This window comes from Gadus macrocephalus, chromosome 8, assembly GCF_031168955.1.
Source record: "Gadus macrocephalus chromosome 8, ASM3116895v1".
Lineage (NCBI taxonomy): Eukaryota > Metazoa > Chordata > Actinopteri > Gadiformes > Gadidae > Gadus > Gadus macrocephalus.
The window spans coordinates 9,112,569-9,128,821 of NC_082389.1; the positions used below are offsets into that span (position 1 = coordinate 9,112,569).

General features: G+C 46.1%; 2 protein-coding genes across 6 annotated transcripts in view; both read right to left on the minus strand.

Annotated features, from left to right (window-relative positions):
- Positions 1–302: 302 nt before the first annotated feature.
- On the minus strand, positions 303–11,699 carry twsg1a (twisted gastrulation BMP signaling modulator 1a). Of its 3 annotated transcripts, none has more exons than XM_060058652.1 (5): positions 11,018–11,699; positions 9,922–10,104; positions 3,248–3,347; positions 1,259–1,519; positions 303–800 (listed from the first exon to the last, which is right to left on the minus strand). In XM_060058652.1, the coding sequence occupies exons 1-5, from the start codon at positions 11,387–11,389 to the stop codon at positions 619–621; spliced, it is 1,098 nt and encodes a 365-aa protein (XP_059914635.1). In that variant the 5' UTR covers positions 11,390–11,699; the 3' UTR covers positions 303–618. The 3 variants fall into 3 exon arrangements, with proteins under 3 accessions (XP_059914635.1, XP_059914634.1, XP_059914636.1); XM_060058651.1 differs by having other exon boundaries at positions 11,021–11,597; XM_060058653.1 differs by having other exon boundaries at positions 11,005–11,129.
- A 590-nt stretch (positions 11,700–12,289) lies between these two features.
- ankrd12 (ankyrin repeat domain 12) overlaps positions 12,290–16,253 on the minus strand; it is a 28,788-nt gene continuing 24,824 nt past the window's right edge. For all 3 annotated transcript variants that reach the window (XM_060058644.1, XM_060058643.1, XM_060058645.1), the window contains 5 exons: positions 16,127–16,225; positions 15,743–15,886; positions 15,024–15,119; positions 13,556–13,949; positions 12,290–13,002 (listed from right to left, as the gene is read on the minus strand). In XM_060058644.1, the coding sequence (XP_059914627.1) occupies positions 13,764–13,949; positions 15,024–15,119; positions 15,743–15,886; positions 16,127–16,225 (525 nt within the window). In that variant the 3' untranslated portion in view covers positions 12,290–13,002; positions 13,556–13,763. The remainder of the gene's footprint in view (positions 13,003–13,555; positions 13,950–15,023; positions 15,120–15,742; positions 15,887–16,126; positions 16,226–16,253) is intronic.

The following is a 16,253-nucleotide window of genomic DNA, read 5'->3' on the forward strand; positions in this document are numbered from 1 at the left end:
TAACTACTGTTGCATGCCAAGTGGGAACAGAATCAGCGATAGTGCCTTTGAAATGCATTTTGGCATAACAAAGGGGGCTTGTTCAGCAGTAAAAGATTGGCATCAGCGAGCTGGCTCTCTCGAGACAGACAGGGAGCAGTGAACACCTGTGGACGAGAATGGTATAATAACAACTTTGTTTCCCCAGGAAATGTTGCGTTTCCTGGCCAGCATAGTGCTTAACTAGGACTAGAATGAGAGAAGGGTGACGCAGGAGAAAGACAAAACCCTTTCAAATCAAACACAGTAAATACATCCACACGTCAGTCACCAAATCTTGTTTTATTTGGCATCCCATAGGACATTTAGCGGATCGTTGTTGTAAAAATACATTATTCATATACACCTCTAGTAAAAAAAAAAAAGAAAAGAAAAAAACAGATCTAAAAATATACAGTGAAACGTAACGGCGAGATACAAAACATAAGGAAGAGCAAATTGGGGAAGGAGGGGATATTTTACAAGGATATTTTAAATCGTTAACACACACCGGTCATAGCTTTTTTTTTTTCTTCTATGCCTTCAGTCCACATGTATAGGTACATACATCAGGTACCCCACATCCCATGCACCCCCGCTTCAGAACAAACAGTTCATGCACTTCACAGCCTTGCTGCCGTAGTCCACACACTCGGGTCCGATGCACTGGCAGCACGCGTTGTGGAACCACCGGTACTTGGATCCTCCCATGGACTCGCAGTAGAGTTTACACTGGCGGATGGACACGCAGTCGTCGAAGTACACCACGGTGCACATGTTGTCTGCGACGGGAGACACACAGATGGGGACACATGAGTCACACACACACGTCTAGGCCATGACATGACTACAGCTTGCGGGAATGTGTAGGGTTTTATGCGACGATAAACCGACGCCACATCGTTCTTACTTTTATATCGCACGTAGCGAGCGAGGGGCTACCACATGGTTTTCGGTGCCCATAATGAGCTCTGCGGGATGTGCTCATGTTCATGAGTGTGTCTTTTTATAGCTAATAAGCATGGGGTCGCAGGAGCCAACACAGCTCCAGAGGAAAATAAAAACCAACCAACACCACCGCACTACGGTTGCCAACTTTCAGTTAAAAGTGGAAAGTAAATTGATTAAAATCGTGTAAAAAAAAAAAAGAAAGGAAGGAAAAAGACAAGTTGTCTTTTAAGCTGTGCCGTCTTTTTTTTTTAAACTGCGGTGTTTGTTTGTCTGTTTGGCCCTGAATTACCTTGTGTGTCGTAGCTGGCGTGAATGCTGTTGCCGGGGAGCGAGACGTTCTGGTGCTGGTCTTCCAGCGTCTCCAAGAAGGACACCAGGTTCTCGTGGTGGGACAGCTCCTCCGCCACTGGGAAGGACACCACCATCATGTTGATGGGCGCCTCGCCCTCCGTCAGCGCGCGGAACAGAGAGGGGATGGGCCGGTGGAGCTCCTCCACGGTGCTCTTGGACGTGGCCGGGGAGTCACTGTAGTTCTTGGGGTTACACATGCCTGGGGACGGGGACAAGACGGCACCACGTGAACACGCGGAAGGAAACAACATTTAACATCGAAATGGTGGAGACTGAAGTTTGAGTGTTTTATTTGCATTTTGCTTCTCGCAAAAAAAAAAAAATCATGAACTTAAACCGTTGGTTTACCCCCTGTGTCCCTGCTTAGTGTCTTTTGCAGACTACATTTCACTTTTAAGCCCAGTAGCAAATCACTTGGCAAACACCCCACACTCACATATATGACTTTCCTAACCCTTTTTGAATGAGTCAAAGTGAATGTGAGCTTATGGGTGAATCATTGAACGGGGAACGGACGCAGGAATAGGATTACGCGTCAGCGGTAAAAAAGCAAAAGCCCAAACAGCTGTTTTAGATGAAGCATACACGAAATCCTCCCTCCATCCCCTCCCTGCTGTCCTCCCTCTCCTCTCAAAACACAAACCGTCCTCTCCCCCTCGGCTCTTTCGTCTGCCCCTGTTAGGTAGAACCACTCACAGACACGCACTTCAAAAGCCGAGCGCTTGGCCCAAGACCACATGTTTAGAACGGAAAATTACTTAAAATGGACATGAAGCTCGCACCGCGAAAAACAATCTCATAAATGAGAAAGATCGACTCGCCCGCAGCTGAGGGCCGTCTTCAGCTGTGTTAACAGAGGAAAAGGTCCGTCCAATAGGAAAACTCCTCGGAAAGAAAACATCTGTACGCCAGCAGTGAGCTGCGCGCTAACAGTGTCATGTGCTTTTATTTGACGCCGGCCACATGAAAGAATCTGATCTAAGCCCCGCTTGTCAACATGCACCATAATATCTGCCAATCAGAGGCGATCTGAAGGCCCCGTGGGCCGGTTCAGATGGAGACACAACGGAGTAATTATTATAATGCTTTTCTGCTCCACAAAACGGCTGGTGTTTTGTTCACTGGCTTGTTTATACACCCCCAACTGCGCGCACAGGCAGAGAGCATGAGGTCAAAGTTCACAGGGAAAGGGGTTGACCTTACTTTTCTGGGCTCCGCTTCTTTTGATCTACCCGAGTCTCTGAGAGACTTCCTGACTGTTTGGGTAGGAGCTACGGAGTAGGGACTAACCTTTTTCAATTTCCTGTGGTCTAATAACATGATAATTAACATGGCCTCCAGAGAATCTGGAAAGCAGTTTGGGTTCATTACACGGCAACAAAGGAAGGAGACTCCTTACGATGGCTTTCCCATCCTTTTCCTACTCTTGAGGAATTTATTTTCAATAAGAGCAAAGGTTTTATATATGACTAGAGGCCACTTTTCAAATAATATTGAACAAGTGATAATAGACAACTCTGGAATACTACTCCAATATTACCATTACATTATTATATAGGGCAGAGGTCTAGCAGACAATTACAGAAGTGAAATGTCCCCGGTTTAATCCAATTCACACCCAAAGAGTTCAACAGCAATGCACTAACATTCTACCTGCTCAGCCTAGTTGTTTAAAATCAAAACCACACGAGATCCCGCAATCGGAAGAGTGTCTTTCAACATCTCATTATAATATCTATAAAGTCCCAAAAACATATTTTTGTGATATGATAGGTTATATTATACGAGACAATCAGCCCAATAATATTTAGCTATCCACCGGCATTACTTCGGCCAGCTATGGCATCGCCTTGATCGAAATGACGGTAATACCTGCATTATTAGGTGAAGGGGACAACAGGGTTAAGACATGAGGAGGGATACTCACCAACGCAGTCGCAGCACTCCTCCCATAGGGTACCCAGACACAGCATGCATTCTTTGCAGCAGGAGCAGTTTCCATCGGTGGGACGGCATTGGCACAACTCCTGCATCACACACACACACACACACACACACACACACACACACACACACACACACACACACACACACACACACACACACACACACACACACACACACACACACACACACACACACACACACACACACACACACACACACACACACGAGAACCCACGTCAGCCATTGCCCCATAACATATGTAATAAAAACAACATCTTAAGGAGCTTGCCACATGAGGACACAGGGTGCTTTTTCCACTTGTGTGTTCGTAGAGCTGTAAAGGTCAACGGTTCTGTCATACAAAGAATTGCCGTATGAAAACAAGGAGCAGCTGGGGTTAGTTGGAGTGGTTTCAGACATTTCAAGTGACGTTATGGAACGGTGATACGGATTAAGCAGCGGGATTGGTTCAACATTATTTGCAAAACTGATTTGTGTGTTTGTGCCCGTGTGTGTGCGGCGCGTTGCATTTTTGGTGTTTAAGCATGAAACAAATAAGGCAATTTATAAGATAAACATAAAGCAGGATGTATGTGAACGGGAACGTTTGCGGCATTTGGACACATCATTTACACTATACAAACTATTGGAACACATTGTGAAAACAAAAGCACCTGTTTGGCTTTTAATAACAGAACAAAGACGATAGACTTGTATGGAAATATTTTTCTGCTGCAGGTAATAGCAGGAGTCAGCACAGGATCACAGGAAACATGCCATTAGTACGTCAACAGCCAGGGGCCAATAACATGTTATGGCTTCCAGGGCAGTTGTCAAAATTCCTGACACTAGCACTTTTCAGACACATGAAATGGCATAAAGGGTATCTATGAATATCCCCATTAACAAAAATAAGATTAGTGTATAAAACTGTTGTGAAACGGTGTCGAAGAGAATTGTCTCTGAATAGGACAGTACCGTTGCTGTATTGAGATGTTTTCGGTAGGTCGGACCCTGTTAAGAATCACCCACAATTATTTTTGGGTGGCCTTTTCTCGTGTTACAACCTCCAGGGTAGAAAGGTGCAGAGGAAGGGCACTAGGGCATCATTACTTTTTCCATTGCAACCTTTCATGACTTCATCACGTCATCAGCTTTATTGGCCAAGTGTGTGTAGACTACACCTAACCAAACGTTACCACGTTCCTCTCCAGGAACTCAGAAAATAGACCTACAGCTAAACTTGCTAAAACAAAGCTAAAAGACTAACTTTAACTGCTACTTTGTATGAATATATAAATATAGAGATCATATATTAAAAAAAGTACAATGAGGTTTGTTGCAAAGGTGCATGAACAAGGATGAATATATATTGGATGATTAACAGGTAACCTTATAAACATGAGGTAGGTGGACATGACAGTCTTTGCACACATACAATACTACGGTATGAGTGAAATTTCATTGGAAGAGATAATTCGGCAGTTAATTCCCCGTCAACAAAACACACCACCGATGAAGACACCACTCGAATTTGATACGAGTTCATTTTGCAATCAAACCTTTGTTTATTCCTTTTTATTTATGCAGGTTTGAGTGGGCCCCAGAGGCTGAGTGTCTGGCACTACTGGACCGCCGCTTCAGGCGTTTGATGTCTGAAAGAGCCACGCTTGATGCAACCCCTTACAGCCCGTTTATTTACAGTAACCAAGTGTGGACGAAACAAGAGCATGACACATCTTCAACTGTTTCCCGTTTCCCAACCTGGCTATTCCATGATTCTTAATGGAATAGCTTTTTCGCTCAGCTTTAACTACACCATATCTTGAACAAAAGAGCCTTCCTGGAGACGCAGCTAGGGTGAATATCAAAGAGGACTGCCAGCGGGGAATCAAAGGAGAAAACAGACATTCCTTTACCAAACAGAATCCAGGTCTCCCTTTGTTGGGGGCAAAGAGAGTGGAAGGGTCTGCTGTGTGGAGTTGCTAATTCCCTCTCACACATGTGCGCACGCACACACACACACACACACACACACACACACACACACACACACACACACACACACACACACACACACACACACACACACACACACACACACACACACACACACACACACACACACACAGGCATGCACGCGCACACACACACACACACACACACACACACACAGGGAGCACATTCCACAAAGTCAAGGTCACTACAACAAGAGAGAGAGTAAGCGAGAGAAGGAGCTGGAAGGAGAGTGAGAGAGGGAGGGGTTGGGGAGAAGGTGGAGGGTGAAAACACCTGGCGACCAGGGAGAACACGGCCGCTTCCCACAGCATTTTTGAATCCCTCCACTGCCTGCCTTGTTCGGAATGTTTTGTTTCCAACATTGTCTTTGCTCTACTCTGCCTCACCTCTCCTCTTTCGTTCTCCCAAAGCCTCTCCTAAACATAAACAGTGTCTGGGGCATGATAAAAGACCAGGGCCCGTGACTCAGCGGCGACTGACTGCAAACAACCCCACACGCAGTTCCCCTAAACCCCCAGCCTCGCCCTCTCTGCGCCGCCGGCCCGTGGTTAAGAGGTAATCCGATGAGCGGCCGTTACGACCGCCTCAAGGTGGAAAATTACACCATTCGAAAATCTCACTGCAGTTGCCCGAGAAGGGGGGGGGGGGGGAGCGATTCTCTCCAACAGACCCAAGTACCAAGGGGGTGAAACAGAGGACTACATTATACCCACATCAATTTTGAATATGCTTTATGGGTCACGGAAGTGTAATTATAGTCATAAATATACTAACTAATCCCCGACCACATCGAGGTCTCCAAACTGCCCCCCTACACAGGGCGACTTGTGAGGCCAAACGAGCATCGTAGTGCAAACACCTCCGGCAGCCGTTCCCTCCTCGGCAGTGAACAGAGATGGATGAGGTTTCACTGAGAACCACCAGAGGCTCAGCATGCTCACACTCAACAAGTGGGGGCTCTCCGAAATGGAAATCACAGCAATCAGTCATTGCTGCATGCATACGCCAGGGGTGTGTGTGTGTGTGTGTGTGTGTGTGTGTGTGTGTGTGTGTGTGTGTGTGTGTGTGTGTGTGTGTGTGTGTGTGTGTGTGTGTGTGTGTGTGTGTGTGTGTGTGTGTGTGTGTGTGTGTGTGTGTGTGTGTGTGTGTGTGTGGGGGTCTGGAGAGTGAGACGTGTGCTGCCTTGCCCCGAAGAGCTCTGGTGGTGGTGGTGGTGTGTAACTTGGAAAGTGCGGCCCCACCCAGCTTAAGAGGCCTGGACAAAACCGTCTGGGCTGGAGGCTAGCCTGGCAGCCCAACCACTAAAGCAAGTCCACAAAGCTTACTGCTTTGTCTCTCACACACACACACACAAACTAACCAGCAGGACTTTAACAACTTCCCCAACACACACACACACACACACACACACACACACACACACACACACACACACACACACACACACACACACACACACACACACACACACACACACACACACACACACACACCTCGCTATGACCCTATCCTGCCCCCCCCCCCCTCCCTCCCTCCCTCCACGGCCCCCACCCCGGGGATTTGGGGAATCCAGACAAATGAGTTAAGGTGGCAGCCGAGCGCATGCAGCAGGGCCCCGGGGACAACGCGTCCTACTAATCACCGGCAGCGCCCAGCGACGGCCACGGGGCCCCGGCGGCGGAGCCTCTCCCCTCTCTGACAGCTAACGAGCCGGTGCCGCTGAGGTCAGGCTCTTGGCACAGGGCCATCGAGAAATAAGGAGCAAGAAGGAAGAAAATACACACACACACACACACACACACACATACAAACAGAGACATACTGACACACACACACACACACACACACACACACACACACACACACACACACACACACACACACACACACACACACACACACACACACACACACACACACACACACACACACAGATAGACAGACAGGGACATACTGACATACACACAGAGACACTCACACACACAAATACTGACACACACACACACACACACACCAATGGGGGACCGGCTGGTTTGTGCCATGAGTATGAAGAATGAAGGCTTTATTGCATTAATAAATCATTTGAGTGTAGCCATTTGAAAAGGCCGGAGCCTCAAAGTCAACCGAAAGTCAGCAAAGATTACATAAGGACAGAAAACTGAAGCATACATGCAATCTGTTTGGTGAGATTCCAATGACCTTATAAAAAATGAAAAAGGTTTACTATTCCGGGGAAATTGCACCATATTTCAAACGTTTATTTGACCAAAAATAGAGCTCTCCCGGTCAAATGAAGCTCTTCCCTAAACCCCCCCTAGATGTATAAATAACTCTACATTTGGAGGAGCCAGTTTATTTAGAGACCACATCCAAATTCAGCTATCATAACATCGCCGAGAGCCAGTAGGGAGAGAGCGCGTCAGGCCAAAATGGACACTGAGGGTACATAATGAACGAGGCCTGGCAGCTAAGCTAATACAAGGTCAAAGACAAACACTGCATGATCTCACAAACACACAAACCCACCTACAGACAGACACACAGAAATTGGAGGCGAAGTTGACGGGATGCAGACGTAGATGCCAGCACTGTAATAAGCCTCAGCTTGAACCAGTGATGCCATTTTCCTACAGCATTTTTCTACCGCAGTAAAACAGCAGGAGGCCATCTCGCCTCTGGCCCCTCGAGCCGAATTGACAGTTCTGCAGTTCCTTCCAGAATCACGATGATCCGAAAAAGCAATATAACCTTGTGATAAAGATGTTGCGAAATCATTTCAAAATGCACTGCTAAAAAGTGGTTGGGGAAAATTCAGTGTTTCGATTTCCCCCCCCCTGCCTTCAGATAAGTCCTAGCTCTGCCCGTCGGAAACAAAGCATAACACAGCGCATGTTCGACCAATCAGTGACTGCTTGCAGCAAACGGCCACAGAGAAGGGCTATGCGTTGGTAAACCCTGGGAGGACTGTGCGTCTTCGTTTATGAAAACTCACTTTTTGCCACAGCAAAACTTTTGTTTTCATTAGCCTAGGTAATGGTATATTCACGTTAATTTAAGAATTTACAGCACTACCGCTCTCTTGAAAAAGAAAATATTCTTTCAGTAGGCGTAAGCTTTTACACACACACACACACACACACACACACACACACACACACACACACACACACACACACACACACACACACACACACACACACACACACACACACACACACACACGGTAAAAAGAATGCAACACTGAGCAAAATATCTTTCCTTCTTATCAAAAGAAAGCATCTGCATTCTTCAACCAAAAATAACAATAATTGAGATTTAAACGTTCCCATGTCTAGATCGCCTCAAACTTGGACTCGGGCCTCATTGCTCCTGGACTCCCCCTCCCTCTACTGACTACTGTTGAGCTGCCGATTCACTTTGATCGTGTCCCTCACGCTGAAAACAACACGGTAGAGGAAAACACAGGAGCCTAGACATGTTGGATTAGTACATTATAGACGACGTTCCTGGAGAAGGTCAGGATTTTACTGATAAGAATACGACCCACGGATTAATGTGAAAACCAAAAAGAGTTTGGTTCCTGATTTGTATAAAGAGACCAGGCATGGTGGTTCTGACAGGAGCAGGACTCACTCTCAGGCTCCAGCTCGTGTCCCTGCTGTTTAAGTCTAAATAATTTTGACGTTTTAATCATCTTAATGTCAAAACTATGTTGTCATCTAAATCATCTTATTGGCTGATTTAGGAATTGTAGTGTCTATTGCAATCTAAACCCTGGAGAAATTAAAGATATACTACTTTGAGAGATGAAACCATGAGCATCAGATGATTGACTGAGTGTCCCAAGACCTACAAATAACGCTGGCAGGAGGAAGGAAGTATGATAACGGAGAGTGCCGGTTTGGCCAAGTTAAATACTACGAGAGTAGAAAACTGAGAGCTGAAAGAGAAAGTGACCCCCGCTCTCTTCAACACACAGTACTGCTCAGTGATGTAATGAAGGAAATGCTGTTCAAAAAATCCCACCCATGCCTCTCATGTCAATGGAAAGGAGGGATTGAGTAGTGCTAAGTATAGCTTTAAATACTACTGCTGTGAAATTGCATCACTGCTCATTTGCAGGAAAAGGTCCATCATAACGGACGAGTCAAGCCCTGCCTGGTATACCAAAGAAATAACAACGTATCAGTTTTGATTGGTTTACTCATCATTATAAGTTGAAGTTATGCATTCTAATTTGTTAATGTGTTGTTTGTCAGGGAATTGACACATAACCTGAAAATGAAAGTGCACCAACATTTAACATTTATGGGCAGCTGTATTCGGTTCTGTAGACAGAATTTACACCAAGAATGGAAACCAAGGTTCTGAAAAAAAATTGTACTTTTAAACACACTCTTGTGTATGTGTAGGCTATATGCGTGCGTGTGCATGAGCATGTGCGTGCGTTTGTGTATGACATGATTGTTGTGCTAATCCGGCACTCAACACAACCCAACGATTGCTAACACAAAGCCAATAACACTACATTATACTAGATCCTACATACACAACCACAACAACATATAAAAATACGACCACTGTGGTCTACCACCCACCAACACACACACACACACCCCCACTCAAGACCCTCACCTGGATCAAGCACTTGCTGACGTCGCTGGCACACAGGGCCTTGTTGCAGCCGCTGGCCGGGGCGGGCAGGGAGGCCAGGAGGCACAGAAGCACTGCCAGCGAGGCCGGCAGCAGGAGCTGCGTGCTGGGCCTCATCTCCAAGGCTACTGGGACACAGCACAGGGGCTTCTGGTGCACAGACACCTGAAGGGAGGGGTAGAGGGAGAGAGATGAAGCAAAGACTGCGGTATTGGGTGAGTAAAGGGTGGCATAGGTGGTGGTGTTGGTTGAGGTGGTGGTGGTTGAGGCGGTGGTGGTGTGAAGGTCAGAGGGCTGTTTCGGCGTTTGGATTTAAATAAACAAAATCCGTCATCAGTGGAATTCCGGACACGGGTTTGTTGAGTAAATCTTCGCTGAATGATATATTGTCTGACGTAGAGAGGTTGATACATTGCACACACGGGGGGGGGGGGGCATGACACATAGGTTAACATCATCCGAGTTGATGGAAATGTTGTAAATAGCCTACAAGCGCTCATGCAGTCATGCGTTTCCCAGTCCCGTCCTAGCTGTAGGGAGTTGCATTCTTCCTGAAGTTATCTGCAGCATCTTTTCGAGGCAGAGCTTGTCATGCAATATACGTTGCGTTCTCATTTTGCTATATAATTGCCTTTCCCGTCTTTTGCTTGTTGTTATTAATATGAGTAGTTTAATTTAATTACGAACCAATTATTATTTTTAAAAGGCAACCGTTTTTAGTGTGGTCGTCTTGCTTTCACCGCACGGTATATTTACCTTTACCTGTTTGTTTTTGTTCGCACATGGACTAAAGAAGTTGTATTTTACAGATATAAAATATCTAACACTGATCATAAAAATCTTGGTAAACAGAGAGCGATCTGCACCCATCACGCTCGCCCACTTGTTGCACATTGCTTAACATCACGGAGAGAAACCATGTGAGCAACATTAGCTCCCCGACCAGGAGATGCAGTTGGTGGACTCTCCCTCTCAGGACTACTTCTTCCAAACTGGGCTCTTATCGGACTTCTCTCGCACGCACGAGTCTCGCGAGCAGATATGCAACAAAAAAACACAACATACATAAAACACTTACCACAACAAAGCGATGATGGGCTTGGAAAAAAAAATCCTCGGGAAACGATCTCTCCTTTACCCCCCTTTGAACTTCTCCACTTTCCAGTATGGAGTGATGCCGCTGCAGTGTCCACTGTCCAGAGGGCGTCAGTCTCTCCGCAGCACAAAGCAACAGGCAGTCGGGCGCCTTAAAGGCGAACGGTCCATTTTCACTTCCAACAACTATGTACGAGACGGACACTGGCGCTGCTTCCAACACCGACCCAGACACGTCTCGCTTCGAGATAACTAGTGAATTGCGATAGTGGAAGATGAAAGATTTCCACTCTGACACCATAAATACCAGCACCACTGAGAGGCTGTTGCTTCCACCGCGGAAACGTCTCTGCATAAATGTGACCCTGCTTCTCACTTCTAGTCCATCGCCCAATGTAGGTAGACTTTTCTTTGGAAGGGGGATTGACCAATGGTTTAAAAAAAACAACTGGTTACGATGATTCGCTTTTCACACGCAAATTTCTTCTTTTGGAAATGTAAACCTCCAATTAGCAATCCCTTGACGCCAGTCGTATAAAGGGTCCCATGAATGGGGGGCCGGTAGCACCCTATTAGGTGTGAAAGGCGGACTCGGAAGCTGTGAAGATGAACACAGTTCCCTGCTGAGAGGCGCGCTCAAGTGTTTCTGTTTTGCTTTTTAACCCTCATTACTGCCTCCCCCACCTTATTTGACGCCAAAAACAAATGCACATTTATAAATAGGCAAAGGTCAAATCTTCCTTCACTTCAAAGTTTAAGAATTACAATAGCTATATTGTAAAGGCTACACTTTTAATTATAGATAATTATGCAGACATAATCCCTGCAATTCTCCATAATGCAAACAGGGTGTATTTAATTAAAGGCCTCTCATTTAAATGGTCTGTTCTACCCAGGGCGGTTGACATCAAATCAAGCGTACCATGCAAGTTCATTCATTTCATCAGCTTTCATCGGGTGCAAGAATTTGACTCTTATGTTCCGACTGCACAGCGACATCTTCTGCCTGAAATCAGTACTACTTTAAGGTAAATTAAATAACTATCCACCTTGGTGTGCCTTATTAAATAAAATAGGTCAATGATAATAATAATAAAATGAGTCAAACTTTGATTTCACAACCAATAAAATTTATTCAATTATATATTACAAATATGTACATGTCTTGTAACAAGTAAATATTAAAATAGACATTTTTAGAACTATCGTTCAAAAAGGCATTATGTTGAAAAAATAGGATTTGTTGTGATCTCACATTGAAACTGTAAAAGTATGTTTCTATTCCGCTTAAGCCACAACAAACTTTCTTTTCGTTCTTTTTTTTTTAATGTGCGCAAGACACAAGGGACAACACACAAGGAATCGAGGCTGCAGAGTGACATAAAACACAACAGCACAAAAGGAAAGCTGCAACACTTCAGTATAACCTCACTATTTAGTCTACAGTACAGCTCTTCAGGAAGAGATTTAACAACGTAACGCATGCACAGCACTGTAATAAGCAGAGGTCAACAAAATAAAAGAATCCAAGGGTCTTGGTGGTCCAGAGCGCCAGGGATAAAGGAAGCGGAGGCGGAGGAAAACAGAAAACCCGACAACACATGCGGAATGGGTTCAGACAACAGCAACAAGGACACTCCATAGAAAAAGCCAACTTTGGTCCATTGAAACATGAGACAGAACAAAGTTTTACAATCAAAATATCCATTACCTTTTTTGTTTTTTGCGTGTTCTTTTTTTTTAACACGTTTAAAACGATAATTACATGGCTATTTACAAATACACAATCTGTATGTATAAAATAAGTTAAAAAACAATAAGAGCACACAGTCTGTACACAAATGTAAGAACACAGTTTGTGAAATGAGGCGAAGCCGAACCAAAAGAAGATTGGAAATCTTTTAGTCGCGCGAGAGCCAGCATGGCGGAGAGCGGTAGCAGGCGGGGACATCGGTGTACACCCCGCTTCTGTGTCGAGAAAAGCAGACACCTATCATAATATAGCATGACCCGGCCCAGCCCAGGCCAGCCTAGCATAGCACGGCCAAGCATAGCATAGCTCAACCTAGCATAGCAAAGCATGGCACAATCCAGCATAGCTCAGCCGGCTCGGCCTAGCGTAGCGAAGCGAAGCTAGCGTCATGTGCCAGCCTTTGGACCGTAGTGGGCTACATTTAGAGGCATGGACTTCCATCAAAGGCCTGGTCGGTGGGGGGCTTCTCAGGTTAGTCAGTCCTGCATCCTGTACAAATAGCGCGCCCCCCCCCCCCCCCCCCTACTCTGTCAGAGCATGCTTGTTATTATCTCTTTTTTATTTTTTTCAATGGATGCAAATCGTATCTTAAGTGCTCTCTGGCGTTCATACCCGTGGCCGTTAAGTGCTCGGCCATGCTGCTCTTCTGCCCCCCTCCCCACCCCACCCCCCACCCCCGCTAGACCCATCACATCCGTCCTCACCCACCGGATCCCATCCGTCCCCAGTCTGATCTGTCCTCCCCCATTGGATCCCATCCGTCCTCACCCATGTGATCCCAGCCTCCCCTAGGGGTTCGCGTTCTCCCCACGTGACCCGTCCTCTGGACACGTCAGCGTTGAGCTTCCTGTGACGGGTGGGTGGATGGGGGGGAGGTGGGGGAACAGGAGACGGAAAACAACACTGCGTCTGCCGTTAGAGAGAGAGAGAGAGAGAGAGAGAGAGAGCCCCCCCCTCCCCCCTCCGCTCCACACTCTCATATGGGCGTGAGGTCGAAGTCGTCGTTGACCTCCACCAGGGGGATGTAGAACTCGGGGATCTCGAAGATGCTGGTGGACTTGTAGGTGGCGAGGTCCAGCTCCTGCAGCTTCAGCTGCCACTCCAGCCGCTGCACCGCGTTCAGCGCCGCCGCCTCGTGCTGCTGCCGCATCAGCAGGCACGTCTGGGGGGGGGGGGGGGGGGACCACGACATGGGGGACGTTAGGCAGGGCGTCTGCTAGGACCACGACATGGGGGATATGCGTATGGTCGTCTGCTAGGAGAAGCAGCAGCCATGCCCGGTTTGACTAACATGCAGTTCCCCTGTTGGCCTAGAGGTGGCGTTGATCGTTTTTGAAACACAAAGCCAGTACTGCTTTTCTTCACCTGATTGGGATCTCAGTTGTTGAAGTCCATGTTATTAGGGGGCCAAGCCAACGGGTTGGAACTTGAAACCCTATTGTTTTTATTTTAGAGGTCCCGTTGGATAGCTGTACTGCATATTTATTTTATATTAAAAGGACCACTGTATTTGATCGTGCCCTGAATGTGCCAATTATGGATAGTTTACGGTGCTGCTTGAACGTTTTAACTGTACACCCTCAAAACTTTCCTTTGTGACCCAACTGCTGACGCAAACGACTCCACTTCCTTATCTTTTTTGCGTTTATAGTAGTGCTGTCAGTTAAACGCGTTTTAAAGGCGTTAATTTTTTTATCGCAAGATTAACGCAATTATTTTATTTTTTTACAAACTTTTTTTTTTTTTTGCTTTGGCTCAAAACAAAGAAGCAGTAGCCTGACTGCTATGTTCAAGGCAGTATCTTTGTATGTTCGTTTAATTGCACTATAGGCTTTTTTTTGTATCCTCCTGTTTTGATCAGTATATGCCAATGTTGTTATCAATAAAAAAACATTTGCACAAGGCAAGCCGATGCACTTCTCCATGTTGATAAGAGCATTAAAATGAGAAAAAAAAAAAATGGGACAAAGAAATCAAGGGATATTTAGCATAGAAAAAAGAATTGTGATTAATCGCGATTGCTCACGATTAATCGTGCGTTAGATATGACATTAATGTGATTAAATATTTTAATCGCTTGACAGCACTCGTTTATAGTCCCTGCAAACGTCAATATACAATGGAGGGAGTGTGTGGGTCCCTTCATCACAATTATAGGGTGAAAAGTCCACATGGGAAAGAAAAAATTAACAGAGCCGGAGCCCGAGGCGACAACACAGCACAGTGACCACCTCACCTTCAGTTTGTCAAACTTATCGTCCACGTCTTGCAGCCAGGACATGAACTGACGGGCGTTGAATCGATCTCTCACCGAGGTTTTGCCGTCGTCAGTCTAAAACAGACATCAGAGAAGACATGAAACACAGTTTATATGAGCCGATGTTATATAAACAAGTACCAAAAAACTTGATTAGAAATAACGGGTTTGATCCTACATCAAAAGCTGTGATGGTGTGTCAAGACGTAGTGATGAAGATTTGTATTTATACAGGGCTTTTGAAGGAGGTGGTGTTTCTAATGGTTAACATGCTGCTCTCTTTACAGCAGTACATCATCTGGGTTGGTGGGGTAGTATGAATCAAGGGCTGGGTCTTCTGACGCATGCATTGTGCTTGATAATAATCTGCCCCGTTCCATTAAAAAAAAAAAACTCAGGAAATCCTTCATCTACAGCTCCTGAAGGGCTGATTATGGTCCCATGTTCACACAACGCAAGGGGGTCATGGACCCCTTACGGACCCTCCTTGCGTCCATCGCAAAGGCCTGACGTGCGCCTCCCAAAAATGATAACCTTCCGTCGAGGCGACACAGCAGCAAGGGCTGTGATTGGTCCGCTCGCTAAAACCCAACGCAGAACCACAAACGTTCCCGACCGCCTCAAAGTGTCTGCGTGGTCACTGCGCTGCGTGAACCATAATCAGCCCTCAAGGTTGATTATGACGTGCTGCTACTTGCCTGGACGTCTTGAGGCATATTGTACACTTCTGCATCCAGTAGGACGGTACAGGCACTGAACGGGAGCGTCTGGTTGGCTAGTGTTCTTGCGGCCCGGTAATGGACCCTTAAAACTTCCTGTTCATTGGAAACGATGAGTTTTTCCTGTGGGACAACATAGAAGAGGCAGAAGTTCGGTCAATATCTATAAAAGGGTAAAGGGTTCAATACTTGGGTTGAATCATTTTCCGATGAACATTCCAGTACACACATTTTGGAAAAAAATGAACACCCTCAAAAGAAGAGGAGTCAAGCTCCCCAGTGCGGTGAAACTGGAACCCACTGGAAGATTACCACGTAAGCAGCAGACTGCCTGCAAAAATACGCCCAGGAGTGAAACCTTACCCTCTCGATGCTGTGCTGCAGGCGGAGCTTCATCCGCATCACCTCCTGTTGTTTAAACATCTCCTTCAGCGGCTCAGGTAATGACGGCGGGGGAGTAATCTGCAGAAGACAGAAAGAAACGCAGACC